Source organism: Peromyscus californicus, unplaced genomic scaffold (genome assembly GCF_007827085.1).
Source record: "Peromyscus californicus insignis strain IS unplaced genomic scaffold, ASM782708v3 Scaffold_1__1_contigs__length_55948999, whole genome shotgun sequence".
NCBI classification, from domain to species: Eukaryota; Metazoa; Chordata; class Mammalia; order Rodentia; family Cricetidae; genus Peromyscus; species Peromyscus californicus.
In genome coordinates, this window is record NW_026294492.1 from 1091165 (window position 1) to 1107431 (window position 16267).

The following is a 16267-nucleotide window of genomic DNA, read 5'->3' on the forward strand; positions in this document are numbered from 1 at the left end:
AGCCGAGGGGTCTTGGGTGTGTCTTGCTATTGTATGATCCCATTGAAAGGCAAATGGGAGGGCTCAGAGGAACCCTGTGAGCCTATGTAGTAGGAGCCTTCAGAAGTCACTGAACCATGATGTTAAAAAACTGTAGATGAAGAAGGCTCCAATGAAGGATGGCAGAAGAGCACACAGAAGATCTTTGAGAAGCCAAGGAAATGATCAAGAATTCTAAGACAAAGTCAGCTGAAGACTGTAGACCATGAAAGCTTTACAGGCCCATCAAAGGACAATGGGAGGCGGAGGGAATAGATGAAAGTTTCAGAAAACATCAGTCCATAGGTATTTGTTGAGATGAATTTAGGGGCTTCAGATAAAGCACTGTAACTGGAAGCTGCACCACTGTTTAAAGCTAAGCCAAGTGAGTTCCAATTGCATCCTGTCTAGCATGTCTTTGGGTGCATCTTTTCCCTGTGGGCTGTACTCCACCCCGTGGTCTTCCAGTACCATTCTGGGCTCATAGGTCTATGGAGATGTGACACTTGAGCTAGATACCATGGCTTTAATTCCAGCTCTAGTTCATCTCTTAGAATCTCAGTTTCCTCAGGCCCCAAAAAGAATGGGTTCTCTGTCTTCAGTGTGTAGAGAGCAGTATGAGGAAGGGATACAGCATTGTGGTGGTTTGAGTAAGAATGTTGGCCCCCATAAGCTCCTATGTTTGAATGCTTAGTCATCAGGGGGTGGCACTAATTGGGAGGGATTAGGAAGTTTGGCCTTGTTGGATTAGGTGTGGCTTTGTCAGAGAGAGTGTGTCACTGTGGGGTGGGATTTGAGGTTTCAAGGGTCTAAGCCAGGCCCAGTGTCTCTCTTTCTTCCTGCTACCTACAGATCCAGATATAGAATGCTTAGCTATGTCTCCACACGATGTCTGCCTGTGTGCCACCAAGCTCCTTGCCATGATAATGGACTAAGCCTCTGAAGCTGTAAGCAAGCTCCAATTAAATGCTTTCTTTTATAAGAGTTGCTGTGGTTATGGTGTCTGTTCACAGAAATAGAATACTGACTAAGACATGTCTTCAGATCATTTCTATTACAAAGAGGTCTGTGTATTCCTCTAGGGTCTTGAATTATAGAACAGGGGCATCCTGTAACCTAAGACAGGGCAATGTGTGCACCATTCAGTGACCAGGAAGGACAGACCCATGGGCACCAGAAACTATCCATGAGCCTCTGACCCTTGATCTGCTTAGAATCCTTGCTCTGAGACCTCATTTCTGTACTCAAACCTGAGCTGAATTGTGGCATATCTGGGGATGGGCAGTACATCCCTGTCTAGGTAAACTTTCTTCTACGGCTTCTGTACTACAAGTATCTCATGGCCTGTGTCTCTGGGAAGGGATTCAGGAGCATAAAAGAGAAGGAAGATTTCTAATCATCCTGTGGCCAAGAATGAATGGGCCTGAAGAAGGTACTTATCTAGCTGTTGGCTTCTGTCTTTACTCAACTTATACAGACCTTTGCTTATTTAGTTGTGACCTCAGTCTTTTCTTAGTGGAAAATTTACATAAGAACTGTGAACTGAATGCAATGTTCTTACTTAATATGCTTGACTCTATTTCAACTTCTACGTAAAGGAACTTGATATTATATAACACTTCAATACACTTCACTTTCTGTTTACTAAAACTACTACAAGGCAATATTTGCCCAAGGTTTTCTCCTCAAAATCAAATTTGCTTTGCAACTATGTTGATAAAGCCTGAATTTACATCAGCAGTGATCATAGCTTAAATATAAGCCCGACATACAAACAAATACACATACACACACAGCCATGCATACCCATTAACATGGACATTACAACACATGAGTACAAATACACACAACACATATATGTGGCCTGCACACATATATACACACCACACATACATACATGCCATATACCAATATACACACAAGTGTACACACCATACATGTACACAAAGATACATAACAAACATACATATGCATACACATGCATATATACAACATACATACCATACACACACATCATACACATGTATATCATATACATATACATACATACATATTCAATCCCACATTATTTTGAGACAAAAGTCTCTCTATGTAACCTAGTCTGGCCTTGAACTCTTGATGATCCTCGTGCCTCAGCTTTCAAGTACTGGAATTACAGATGTGAACCATCATGCCTTGCTCTAAAATACATTTTAATGACACATTTGTATCTTACTAATATCTAACATCTAAATCAAAAGCCAAATGAGGAGCTGGGCAGTGGTGGTGTATGCCTTTAATTCCAGCACTCAAGAGACAGAGGCAGGTGGATTTCTATGAGTTCGAGGCCATCCTGGTCTACAGAGTGAATTCCAGGACAGCCAGGGCTGCTATAGAGAAACCCTGCTTTTAAAGTAGAAAACAAGACATTGGATGTGAGCTGACCAGGAAAATTCCATTTTTAGTTGTACAGATTTACAATATGATGAATGTTCTAGATAAATTAATATAAAGACTAGACTAGAATGTGCTTGACTTTATATATTTAATGAGTGTTTTGAATTCTCTCTAATATAAACCAACCATCTACTCTGGAGATCCTTTCCGAAGGATCTGACTCTATCTTGCATACCTGGTGATTCAAGTCAAGGGACAAGACCTCTCTTGACCTAGTGGGCCTAAGTCTGGAGACATCTTGACTTGCACTTGAGGATGGAGGTCATGGTACCATCCATCAGCCTATAGACTGAGGGGAACCTCATAGCAAAGGACTGTCAACTCACAAATGCCAGCACTGATGCAGTTGAGAAAGCCTGGTGGAGATCATGTGCTTCTCTGTACTTTGGCAGCATGTGCACGTCTGTTTCTACAGACAAGGATGGCCCCATGGAACTGAGTTCTCAGACTCTGACAAAGACCATCCTGTGTGACCAGAGCCTGAGAGTCCCAATCTTGGATCCCTATCTGTCCTTGCAGAGTAAAGTGTGAATAAGAATGCTGCCAAGCCAGCTTAGTAAACATCCTAAGACCTTGGTGCTTGCTTCATGGTCATCTATACTCTGCCTGGCCTCAGCAGTAATGTTATGGGGTCCTTCAGGATAGTTCTGATGATGGCTTGCAATCTACTGACAGCCTGCCCCTTAGCTGTAGATCCCCACTTGTCCTTGCAGGTGTCAAGCTTTGGTGCTCTGATGCAGGATTCCTGAACCTGTCACCAGGCTTCTTAAGGAAAGCTGGCCTTGCCACCTTTACCAAGTATTCACCTACTCTTATTCTGTGATGCTATACACCAAGATTTTCTTTCAATTCTCTTCTGACATAGGACCTGTCATAGAGTGTGCATCCACCATGCTGATGGAATTATAGGTAGTGGAGGCCTTTTGTCAGCTCATATGGTAGGGGTTCTGTGTCATATTGTAGCTTCTCTGTTCTCATTGTGAGGAATGAAAATTTAAAGTTAAACCTCTCTTCAGCAGTCAACCCTGTTCATAGTAACTGTGCAGCTTCATGCTTCAAATCCTAATGTTAAAGGGACTAACAGTGTGTACATCTAAGAATATTCACCTACATGGGGCATTCTCAGAAATCTTACATTTGGAGATGTATCTTTTTCCTTTGTTCTTCTAGAATGGAGGACTAGAAAAGTTTTAGTGGCCTCTTGATGCTCTAGGGCGGTATACAGACCCAGGAGAGATGAGCATTCTATCAGCCCCCAAGAGGATAGCCCTATGACTCCAAGTCTAGATCTCTCTAGCTGAGTAGTACCATATCTAGCCTGCATCTCAGCCAGGAATGCAGTACCCTTGCCAAGATAGAGCTGCTGCTCTGGGGAGAGAGGATAGTTCTGATGAGTCTACATACCTTCGATGAGAAGCATAATTGCCAGTGATGTGTCCAGAACCGTCACAGCCAGGGGTGGGGCACCTACAAGTACAAATGCAAATGGGGTAATTTACTTGAAGGAAATCAACCCCCCTGGGTAGTTGACTTTATTTATCCAAAAGGCAAACTCTTTATTGTGTATCCTTGCTACTAAGAGAGACTAAATTGATCTGGGACCTCCCTAGCTCACTCACGACCATTACCACATACAAATCCATCTCTGCTTCCTCATTTCTCAGCATGAGGATATATACAAAGGACCATGGCTTTTTGTGGCCACTTAGGAATCCTCAGTCCCTGAAGCACCTAGCATCCTCTGTCACTAGGTGGCCCCCCAGATAGCCTTTCTGTCTCCTTCCTGTTCCCTTGAACTTAACCATGGCCAGTTACTGCAGGGCTTGCTATCACAACAATCTACACATGACAAAATACAAAATGGAAAGATATGTGCCATGGCTAAGGGCATGACCTAATCTAAGCCAACCTTGAACAGGGACCTGAGCCATTTCCTCGCAATTCTGTCCATACTGAGGGATCCTAGAGCCCAGGAAAGGTAACAGCTGGTACCTGTGTTGGAAGTGTGTGTGTGTGGGGGGAAGGATAGATAGGTTCTCTAGTCATGGCACCTTCTGCAGGTCTGCTCTACCTTAAACCTATTAATTTTCCATTTTGTGGTACAATGTAGGAGGTGCATCTGCATGTCCTGCCAGGGATCTCATATTAGGCATAGGTTCTTCTGCCAAGTCTGTTTAAACCCACAGAAACAAATTCACTTGGCACCTTAAGGCCACTTTGCATCATTGAAGGGTTTTATAATTATTTCTATACAAGTAACTTATGTGCATGTGTGTGTGTGTGTGTGTGTGTGTGTGTGTGTGTGTGCATGTGTGTGTACCTGTGTGTGCATGGGTTAGGATATATGGATGTGGAGGCCAGCGGACATCATTATTATTCCTCAGGTACTGCTCACTCACTCACTCACTCACTCACTCACTCACTCTATCTATCTAATCTATCTATATTTATCATCTATCCTCTATCTGTTTATCCATCCATCCATCCACCTATATTTATCATCTATCTGTCTATATTTATCATCTATCTATCTTCTGTCCACCTATCCATCCTTCTATCTATATTTATCATCTATGAATCTGTCTGTCTGTCTATATTTATCATATATCTGTCTGTCTGTGAATATTTATCATCTATCTATCACCTATCTACCTATCAACCAATCATCTATATATTTAGAGACAGAGTCTTTGACTGTCCTGGAACATACCAAGTAGATTAGAATGGCAAGAAGCCCTAGGGATATATCTGCCTCTACCTCCCAGTGATGGGAATAAAGTTTTTATTTTATTTTTACAGTGGGTTCTGAGGATAGCACAAAGATCTTAATGCTTGCAAAGCAAGCACTTTTAACATGGAACTATCTACCAAGCTTCCATATAACTTCATAAATACACCATCCTAAGAACAAGCAGATAGTAATGCAAAAATATGCTTCTCAAAGCAACTTCATTGCCTTTGTACCACTATGAAGGTAAACTAAGGGACATAAGTTAAGAAAAGATACCCTTTCCATTAAATAACATAGAGTCAGTGACCCAGTGAACAAATTACCCTCTGTTAATGAAAAGAAGACCATGCTTTGTGTATCCCTACCCAGTGAGAGCCTGAAGCCAGGTCAGGATCAAAGTCATACATGTGAACAGTCAGCAGATGTGTTCTGTTCCCAAAGGTCTTGGTTTCCCTCTGCTTATGAAGTGTTTCTGCTTAGCAATGCTCAGGGTGAGCCAACATATTAGCCAAGTACAGAAGTGAGACTGGCAGGCTACCTGTGCACAAAGTGAGGCTAGTCCACAAGCCTGGTACAGTGAGGCTGGCACACTAGTCACCCACAGATGTGCTTTCTCTAGACTGGATGACAGTGCCAAGGAGCAGGTGGGCACACAGGAACTGGACAAGTTTCAAATGTGTGAATGGCAGATTGCCACACTTGGATGCATAAACAATTTTCAGGGTTTAAAATTTTCTAATTTCCCTCTGGTCCTATGAAAGGGAATGTGTATCTAGATCTCATGGTACAGAAGTTAATATCTTCCATACAATATTTAAGGATAGGGCTTAATTTATGGCCTGTGTTAGGGGAGGAGCAAAGCCAGCTGAGTGGCAGGGCAGTGGAGGTGTCTGTAGAATTGCTCCAGTCCACACAGGAGATGGATCTTTGAAATAAGCATTGGCTACAGAATGGGTCTGAACTTGTTTTAATGATTCCTGCTTATCAATAGTAGCTCCAGCCCTGATTGGAGACTTGGGTTGGAACAGAATGACTGTGTTGGTCTTCACTTCCTGTGTGATCATAAGACCTGTCACTCAATGGCTAAGAATGTATTTTCTAAGTAACTCAGTGGACTTGTTAAGTGGCTGATTTTCCCAATGCTAAAGAACTCACCTGAGAGAAAATCTTGGAAGCAGTGAAATCATCTTGAGAGACACTGAATATCATAACAGTTCTGTTTGGGGTTACATGAAGAGACTCTGTGCTTCCTACCCACCAGTAACACAGTCGGCCTTATTTTCTACTGTAGGGGATTTAAAAATCTCTTCCTAATTTAAAACCCAGTGAAAGTCAATTTAGAGTTTACTCATTTAGTATGAGTAAACATTCTTCATCTGTGTCTTTTTGTGGGAGTAGAAGTTGCCATAGTCTACTCAAAATGAAAGTGAGGTGTTATAACCAAGGAAAAGCAATGATAATTAGATTTCACCACTTCCACCCACAAAAACCCTTGCAGCAACTTCTGTGGGTTAGGCTGTCCTTTATAAAGGTATAATTCATTACCTGGTAAGAAAGAAGTTCAAAATGCAGTCTTTTTCTACTACTACTACTACTACTACTACTACTACTACTACTACTACCCAAAAAACCCAAACCCCTAAACAAACAAACAAACAAAAAGCTTTCTCATTTCCAGGGCTTTCATTGTTTTGCAGAGAAAACACCATGAGAATCAGATTTTCTTTCTGGAACTTGGCCAGGTGGGGCCACCTGTTGGCCATGAGGCTGTGGGGCTGCTATGGCACCCTCGCAGGTAAGATCCTGGTACCCTTATGTAGATAAGATATTCTTATCTACAGCCAGAGGGTAGCCATGGGGCGGGCTAGAGAGCCTCTCTCTGTGAGGAGCAAACAAGGGCAGTCTGCTCCTCTCTCCCTGGACTATTTGAGCTCAGAATTGCTGAAGTGCCATTCTCCACCTGTAGGTGGCGCCTTTGGGACGAGAAAGGCAGTTGGACGGATTCACCTGCTCTCCTCTGAAGTGGCTCCAGGCATTCATTCCTATCTGACTGTTCAAGACTTTAAGGCTTTCTTAAACTCACAGATTTACATACAAATTTTCCAGCCTTAAGAAATCTCAATATTCAAAACCACAATTTTCTGCAGCCGGGAGTGAGGGAATGATGATTCCTCTAAAAAAGGAACCTGCTCTCAGGCCTGTCTGCTGCAGGGCCTTGGTGGTGGGAGGTGCGTGGAATCCACTTTTCCCTGTCATGCTGGCAACAGTCCCTCTAGGAGCACATCTTCCCAGGAAGGGAGCCCACGTGGGACAATCAGAAGCAGCCTGTGTGCACAGCTTGGGTTTTGAAACCACAGAAGAGATGGGATGGGTTTCCATGGAAACGGCCCTCAGCTCCCTTGGGGGAGGCAATGGCTTGGCTGTCAGCAGTGAAGTGCTGCTGGCAGGCCAAAGGAGGCTTTAAAAGGACGTTGCTCGGTGACCCTTCCTGCTTTCCTAACAGCTGCCATAGACAGCAGCACCAGGGATATTCTAGGCTTTCATGGTTAAGGATGTAAACAAAATGCTTGGCTTTATCAGTATATTTCTTCTTTTCTGTTACAATGAGACTATGGGTAAAAAACACCCAGAGAAAGGAAATGATGAACAAGTAATCTCATTCTATACTTGCTGCTTTTCAGACTGTAAGACAAAACATCCTGATATTCTTGCTATAACTTGGTTTTGTGTTTATGAAATTAAGAGAAAATAATTTTTGGTGGTATATATTGCTGTCCAGCTGACAACACTGGTCTTATATAGACAATGAAGAACACTGACAGAAAAATAATAAAAAAAATCTTAAATAGTGCTTAATTGGAGAGGCATGCAGATTCAGGCAAAATACTTAAAATATGAATCCAGAGGTTCTCATAGACCGTTCATTCTGACCCCAGGGTATGGCTTTTTCTGTGGGGGAAGCTGTCTGCTGCTTACTGGAGTCTGAACCCCTGGTCCCTCTGACTCCTGCTTTTCTGTTTCTTTATCACCAAGTAAACACAGGACCTCATTAAGAACAGCCATTGGCCACACCTACCCAGAGCGTATCAGATATATCCTCTAACATAAGAGAACTGGATATCAGTGCACTAAAATATATAATCTTAAAGCCAGAGAACTTTGCATTAGCACTTGCCAAAAAGATGGGACAATAGCCAGCATATCTGAGTTCTGACTTGCATCTGTCCTCAAGGGACTCAAGCCCCATTACACAGCCCCATGTGGTTCCTTCTTTATAGAACCATTACCTGGAGAGAGAGAGAGTGGAAACAGTTACATCCACTGACTGCAGTTGTCTCCCTGGTTAATTATTCACAAGTGTCTTGAAAATGGTTCGTCTATATTGTCCCCACACTCTTTTAAAAAGACATGTTTTGAGGGTTAAATCAACACTTAGAATTACGTTAAGGAATGTAAAGTATAATGTCATAGTGGGCATGCCCTCTGATAAAATGAGCATGACACTATAATAGGTGTGTCCTCTGGTTAAGAGAATATGTGGCATTATGATAGATGTGCCCTCTGTTTAAATTAGCATGTGACATCATGGTAGGTACCCCCTCTGTTTAACTGAGTATGATATCATGATAGGTGTGTCTTCTGGTTAAGTATGTTATGTTATGATAGGCATTCCTTATGGCTAATGGAATATGTGACATCATGATAGATATACCCTCTGGTTAAGTGAGTATGCACAGTACAACACATTTTCTGATCACTGTGGGCTAAAGTGGACCTCATTTCATGGCAAGGCCATGTGATATAGGCTAGAAACTCTCCAACTCATATATCCTGCCACATCTCTTCTGCAGGGGTCACATATGGCCATGTGTTCTGGTTGGACATGACATGTGCTAACACCAGGAGCAGCTCCTTCCATGGACTTGGAAGGGGTCACAGTTTTGATTGCAAGATTCCCCCAAGTGCAGGGTCCCAGAATGGTGGGGGCAATGTGTGACTGGTACAGAACCTAGCACTTCTGTTGGGTAAGACAGAGCCCCTAAACATTCAGTGGGCCCCCAAATCAGTGCAGGAAAGTGTGTGCAAGAATTCATGAGTTCTCACGATAGAGGTAACTGCTCATTTAATAAATCTTCAAACAAAGGTGCCCAGAATGGCCAACCTGGGACCCCTGCCCAGACTTCCTGTCCTCGGGGCTGACCACTTCAGGCTGGCCTGGCCTGGAGAGCTGTCTTCTAGAAATTCTTGAATTCTGAGACTGCTACCAAACTGCAGAGAAGACTAAATGCTTGGAATGATAACATACAACGTGGGGCAGGTGTACTTTAATGGTTTGAAGAACTTCAAGAGATCCCTTTACAGTATCTTTTTTGTTCCTATTTCATAACAGTTCTATTTTAGTAAAACAGAAAACATGAAGAAAAAACCTCTTTCCTTAGTGCCTTCAATTTTAAAAGAAATAAAAATGTAAAAGTAGGCCTTGTCTCTGGGTGCTAACTACAGTTATAAAGTGCAATGGTTCTGGCTACAAGTTTTTGCCTAGCTATGTAGAAATTCCAGTTAAGAACACTTTCTTTTCTAAATAAATGTGTCTCTAAAAGTATATTTCTTTTCATCTTTCCTGTAATATAAACGAAAACAATGAAGAAATGAAAAGAAAGAAACAATAAAGACATTTTAACTGGACAAATATCATATGCTCACTCTTAGGTTACAAACTTACATTTTTCCATAAATAGAGAGAAAGCGGGTGAGTTATCAGGAATATACATGGCGTCTGACATTTCTTAAACACATTACCTCAATTTCAAGGGAAGACAAAATCTTTAAGTAGCTTTTCAATTTTTAAGGTATTTAATAACTTTCTCTTTATTTGCAGTTCTACCCCAGTTGTGCAGATTTGGAATGTTGTCTAGCTCTAACACGGCTCAGAGGATCTGGTACCAGGGCTGGGTGGGCCATCTCTTAAATGTCTCATCCCCTTCCTCCTCCAGGAACCCATTTCTCTCCCAGAAGTCCTGTCCAACCCTGTCCCCCACTGCTCCACCCTGCCCTGCTTTGCCTTCACCAAGGTTTCCTCGGGAGGCTTGTGGGGCAAGGACTAGCTTGGTATTTGGAAATGCTTAGACCACAGAGTGCTGCCAACAAGTGAAGGCCCTGAGCATGGATCTGCACCTCTCTGAATCTTGCAGAGGAGATCCCATGCTGTTCTGATATTCCAAGAGGCAGATGAGTGTTTCTCATAGTGTGATACTCAGGATGTAGGTCTACTGAGAAAACCTGCACATTCCAAAATATTAGTAGCCATTGGGTTAGATTTGCTGACATAGGTAACACACAAAACCAAAACGCTTTTTTTTTTGTTCCAAGCCATTTCTTTTGTAATTACATTCAAAACCAAACCAATAATTGGAAAATAATTGTTTAAATGCCCCTCACAGGAATTTTAGCTAAAGTGTTGAAAGGGTTAGGTCTCTGGTGCAAATGCATCATATAAATGAGTCTGAGAGGCCTGGATACAGTGACTCCTGGCTGACAGATTCAGGGAGCCCTGCAGCTCCAGGGGGGAAATGAATACCCATTTGATAGGTTGAGAAGCTTGTTAGTTCTATGATGCCTAATATGGGGGTCACTTAACCCTGGGAACATGTTCTGAGATGTATAAGTGGTGGTTTGTCACTGCAACAACATCAGAGACTGACCTAGGTGGTGTAAGGCTCTATGGCATATGCATTGGTTTAGCTTCCAGCCCCAGTGTTATAAGCCCGTATGGCACGTTATTGCACTGAGTGCTACAGGTCATTGTAGCACCATGTTCTAAACATGCCAATGCATAAAGTGTATAAAGTATACCCAAGCTCCATGTGGACCACCACCATGTTGTCCACCACTGGCCTGGCCAGAGCTAAGAAGTGCAGGACTAAGTGTCCTCGCCAGAACATATAAGACATTCTGTAAAGTGCATTTGGATCTCAGGCTCATGGCACAACTCTTTGGGAATAGGAGTTTCTTAAAGTCAGTCTAATGCTGATGAGATCACAAGCTTGTTATCAGCATGGGGGGTAACCTCTAACATGCACTGAGTAAATTCAACCTTCAGCCACGGACTCAACTCTGTTGGCCTCACAGTGCCCCTGGTGTTAGGGATAGGGGACCCATTTCAGAATTGACCAGCAGCCTGGCCATGTCTGATTCATTTCTGTGGGCCACTGGAGCTCAGGCTTGGCCCAAGGGCGGCACCCAGGCTGTGTGGCAGCTGGACTGGCATGCTGCATGCAGCTCTGTTCTTGTGTATAAATCATGCAGCTACAAGTCTTAACTGGAAACTCATCTGTGTGGATCATGCTGCCCTTGGAGTCTGTGGGAAGACACCTAACTCGGACCCCTGGGTGCCAACACTGTGACCTACTGCACGGCTGGAGGATGTCCCAGGAACATCAGCAGTGGGCTCCTGTCAGGGCGGCAGAACGTACCTAGCACATCCTGACGTCCCATTCACTTAACGGGATGTGTCCATGGGAAACTGCTGCCAGAGCACATGCACGTCCAGCAGCAGGGGACCAGCTAAACAAGAGGCGGGGCAGCCGCAGTCAGAACCCATGCAAAAAAAAAAAAAAAATACAAAAGGTGACTAGTGCAACGGGCTCAAGGCAACAGAAACCACCATTCCTAACCTCTCACCCTCTAAGGTGAGCAAAGAACACACCACACAGCTTAGCTTACGGTGGGTGCTGGGGCTCCACATCTGACATGCAAGGGAAAGTCATCCAGTGCTGGAAGGTGGGGCTGGGCTGAGAGATACTCACCTTCTGTTGATTACACTGACCCCTAAGTCAGTGCCACACTTAGAGAGTTTTATGAAGGCTTTTGTAGGGCATTCCCTGGCCCCAGCTGCCACTTGGAAGTACGTAAACATGACTACATCTACTCTACTCCACACATAATTGCGTGGTCCAAAAGTGTTCTCATGGAATGAACAGGCACTAGTGAACACATCTAATTATCTTTAAGCAGAGTTGTTAAATATTCACAATATCTTTCAGTTGAGGTGTATTAAGAAGGGACAGGGAGGGAGGAGTGGAGATCCATGGCCAGAGTTTCACATGACAACACTCTCAACCATGGAGAACTGAGCACCATTCCAGACAGATCGACGGACAATCTAACTCATCCACAGTGCTCTTCCACCTCAACCACTACCAGCAGCTTGCACTTGTTCACACATCAAATCAGAACATATTAGACACGTTTCCCAAGGACACTAAAGCTCTGAGTATGGGGAGGCCTATCTCATTGGCTCCCACCCAGACTCTGGGAAGGGTGAGTGAGGAAATGAGCATGGCTGGCCACTGCTGAAGTTATCAGAGCACATGGAGCACCGGAGATCAGCTCCACTTCTCTGGCCACAGATGGCTTAATGTCCCCGCTCAGCAAAAGGCAGAGTTTGAATCATTTAGAATCAGGCCAGTTTCTGAAGGCTTCTGACCCCAGCCTTTGGAAGACAGGCAGGTTTTCTGGGGTAGCAGAGGGATGACTGAGCCACCTGTGGGTGGTATACTTGGTTTTCCTTTGGAACTAAATGGTCACTTCTAATATTTAATCTTACTTTTGTTTGTTGTATTTTCTATGCTTGTGGGTCATTTATTTATTTACTTGGGATTTTTACACAGGGTCTTGCTATGTTGCTGGGACTAGCCTCACACTCCAGATCCTCCTGGTTCAGTCTCTCAGTGCTGGGGATAGCCATGCATCACCACATCCAACCAGGATCCTTTATTTTCTAAAGTCCTTTTGTTGGCTTCACACAAAACCCCAGGGAGTTAACCATTTCCTGCTGTCCTGGACTCTGGACCAACTGATGTCTTCTGCCCAGATCCCACTTCTTTGCTTTCTTCTTTCTGTCTTCATTTAAATCTTGTTTTTCAGTTTAGTTTCCACCTTTTAGTACCTTAGCATGAATAAAATGTTCATCCCTCTATCAAAAAATCCTACCTTTCTCCTCTGTCTTAAGACAATTTGTTTGCTCAAATCAATAAGGGTTTCCACAGACTTGGTCTTATAAGATATTTTAGAAATAACTCAATCAAATTCTTTATTTTACAGGGAAGGAAACAGATTCAAATGTAAGGATTCCACAGAAGTGAGGCAAGTTTTACAAAAAAACCTCTCTTCCACCCTCTCCTTTTCTGGAATTTTCTTTGATTAGAATCTTTTTGTTGTTTCTTTTGGTTTTTCTTTTTGAAACAAGGTCTGGTATCCTAGGCTGGCCTTGAACTTGTGATGTTTCTGCCTCGGCCTTCCATGTTTTGGTATTACAGCTATGTTCCCTGTGCTAGGTCATGAGCACATTTTCTAAACGTCTGCATCCATCACTTTCACCACTGCCTCATGTGCCCTGTCCTTACCATATGTGCTCATTGCTACCATACTTGTACTTTCATACTCTGGTTCCCACAGACCCCTCAGGGCTTATGGGATGGGGAGAGTGAGAGAGATTGTGGTGAGAGAAAATGAGCTTCTATGGACAAGTGTCAAGAGCCATCAGTGATATCTAACAGCCAAGCTCTACCCAATTACCATTCCTTCCCTTTGAGTTCTAGGAGGATTGGCCAGAGAGCTGAAGTCAAGGGTCAGTACATCTACCATGGAGTCCATGCTCTAAACCTAGACTGGGTGGAGTGTGCTCCTCTGATTGGTGTACAATGGTAGGAGAAAGTCAAGACTAAGGGTGCAGTGAGTGTAGTGAGAGGAAAACAGGATGAAGGGGTGGAAGGCAGTGTTGAGAAGCTGTTGAGTGCTAAGAACACACAGGCCTGAAAGCTACTGCATGGTCTCCCCTGTGACTGGAAGCTTTCCCAAGCATGTCCAGAAGGTAGAGGCCAATTATGACTCTGCCCACTCTAGGGATCAGTCCCTCTTCCTTCTAACTCCTGGAAGTGCCTTGACCAAACATGGCTAACTTTGAGGACCTGGGTGTGGAAGAACAGGTCTTCCTAGGGACACTCAAGACAGTGGAGTCCACTGTTGGACCCTGCTAAAGAATGTAGAGTTTCTCTCATCCAGGATTCGTTTGAAGAGAAGACTGAGAAAAGAGAGTTCACGAAGAATAGATGAGCTTACAGGGACATAATGAAAAGCAAGCCTTGGCAGACCGAGTTGGAAGAAAGACTTGCTGAGACTCGGGACCCCAAGATCATGTCTGTGCCCGATACCTTCTTCTGTGACTAGATTATAGAAGACCACTGGAGTCACAGCAACTTGGACTTCCTGCCCCTCCCATGACCTTCCAGGGAGAGCAACAGGTAGGACCATGTTCCAAAAGCCCAGGAGGGTATAAGGACTACCTTTCTGGTATGCTGCTTAAACTGGAAGTACTGGGGTCATTTAGTTTAGAGGAAAGAGGACTCAGGAGGAACCAAGATACTGTACAGATATGTCTGAAAAGCGAGTCTCAAGAGGAAAAGGCAGACCTCCTGCCACTTGCCTGTAGGAAGTAGCCTTTCAGAAGAGAATTCTGACCTTGGCTGACTAACATGGAGGGCAGCTTCTCTCCTGGAGGCCTAAGAGGGCACACTGGTGACTTCAAAGAAGCATGAGAACCCCACAGAGTGGTCTGAAGTGACACCGGCTGGTGTGTGTTATCAGCCTGGGACAGCTGACCACAGCAAATACTCATCTCGGTCTACAGCATGCTTCAGGAAGCCCAGGGGGTTCTGATGTCTAATGGTATATGTGTATAGGATGCTTTTACAGACATCTGGAGGTACATCCACTATGAGGGGAGAGTCCCCAGAGTTGGGGACGCCGCCCTTGACCTTCTCCTCTAGTATGCAATCTTCAATGGCCCCTAGGGTAAAGGCTCTCCCCATCTACCATCTGTGGGATCCTTTTCTGGCTTCCAGTTGCATACTCATGTTGGAAGCTGTGTCCATCTGTCCTCTTCTTTCTATGACATGGCCTCCGAGGACAGGGCTGAGTGGTGACATCTCCCACCTGGTTCCATTCATTCCTCCTGCCACACTGGCACTCAGGGTCTTTGAAGCAAAGGGAGGTGGGAAGTATATTGAGCCTCTCCTCACCAGAGCTCAGCAATTCTAGGGCGGCCACTAGGCTCTTGTTTTCTGAATTGTAGACCTAACCTAAAGTGCAGGAAGTCTGTGGCCTTATGGTATAACATATCCAAATGTCCTTCCTGTTCTCTACTGGACTGTTGGGAATTCAGGTCATGGCACAGCTGTCCCCTCCATAACTGAGCCACATCCTGCTTTACCCTTGGCCTTCTTTCCAGCAAGGGCCTCCTTCACTGTGTATCTGCCAGAGATCCTGCTCTGTGAGCCCGGTGTGCTGTCCTGCAATCCATATTTGTAGGAGAGGTGAACTGAAGTCCATTTCCACATGGAGCCAGCCTACTAAGCAGTGAAGCTATTTCACTGAGTCCTGGTGTGGCTTCTGGTATCTAGGTCAGGGACTTGACTTCTGTTCTGAGGAAGATACCAGAAAGCAGAATCTACTCATAACTTGCCATGTAGATGGTAGGCTTACGATATGTCTGTCTAGTCCAGGGTCTGGTCCCCTGCAGAAACTCTATTTAGCCTTTTAGGTCCACTGACCTTATAGAGCTCACAGCACCGTGGAAACACAGACACACCCACACAGGCCTATTTACTGTTGAAGCTCCACATTCTCAGTGTGGAGTTTTTTGGTTTTACATCCATCTTTACATGCATACCAACATACAGGACTGTAGTTAGGTCCACAGATTTTTTTTTTGTTTTTATTTTTAAAGATCAGCTAGTTTTTGAGGTCCTTGTATTTCCTGTAGTTATTGACTTTTGGTGATTACTTAGAGTCCAGCTAGAGTTCCCTGGGCAGAAGGACACCTGTGACCTCTGGAGAAATGGGATAGTCAGCTTGCAATGGTCTAGACAACCATCCATCCAATCCCAATTCAGACCCACAGTCACTGGGCTTGAAAAAAGCTGTCCATATCCTACCAGATGATCCTCAGTCTTCTTTTTCCTGACCCAGAGCTGCTGCCTTCTCTGAAGGAGGATGTAAAGAAGCATGTAGGGATTTTTTCCC

General features: G+C 44.0%; 1 protein-coding gene across 22 annotated transcripts in view; it reads right to left on the bottom strand.

Moving 5' to 3' along the window:
• The window catches only part of Myt1l (myelin transcription factor 1 like), a 403345-nt gene that overhangs the window by 34396 nt on the left and 352682 nt on the right, over positions 1-16267 (bottom strand). For 21 of the 22 annotated variants that reach the window (XM_052745749.1, XM_052745740.1, XM_052745742.1 and 18 more), the window contains one exon: positions 3859-3921. The exons of the other annotated variant lie outside the window; for it this stretch is intronic. In XM_052745749.1, the coding sequence (XP_052601709.1) occupies positions 3859-3921 (63 nt within the window). The remainder of the gene's footprint in view (positions 1-3858; positions 3922-16267) is intronic. 22 annotated transcript variants of the gene reach the window in all.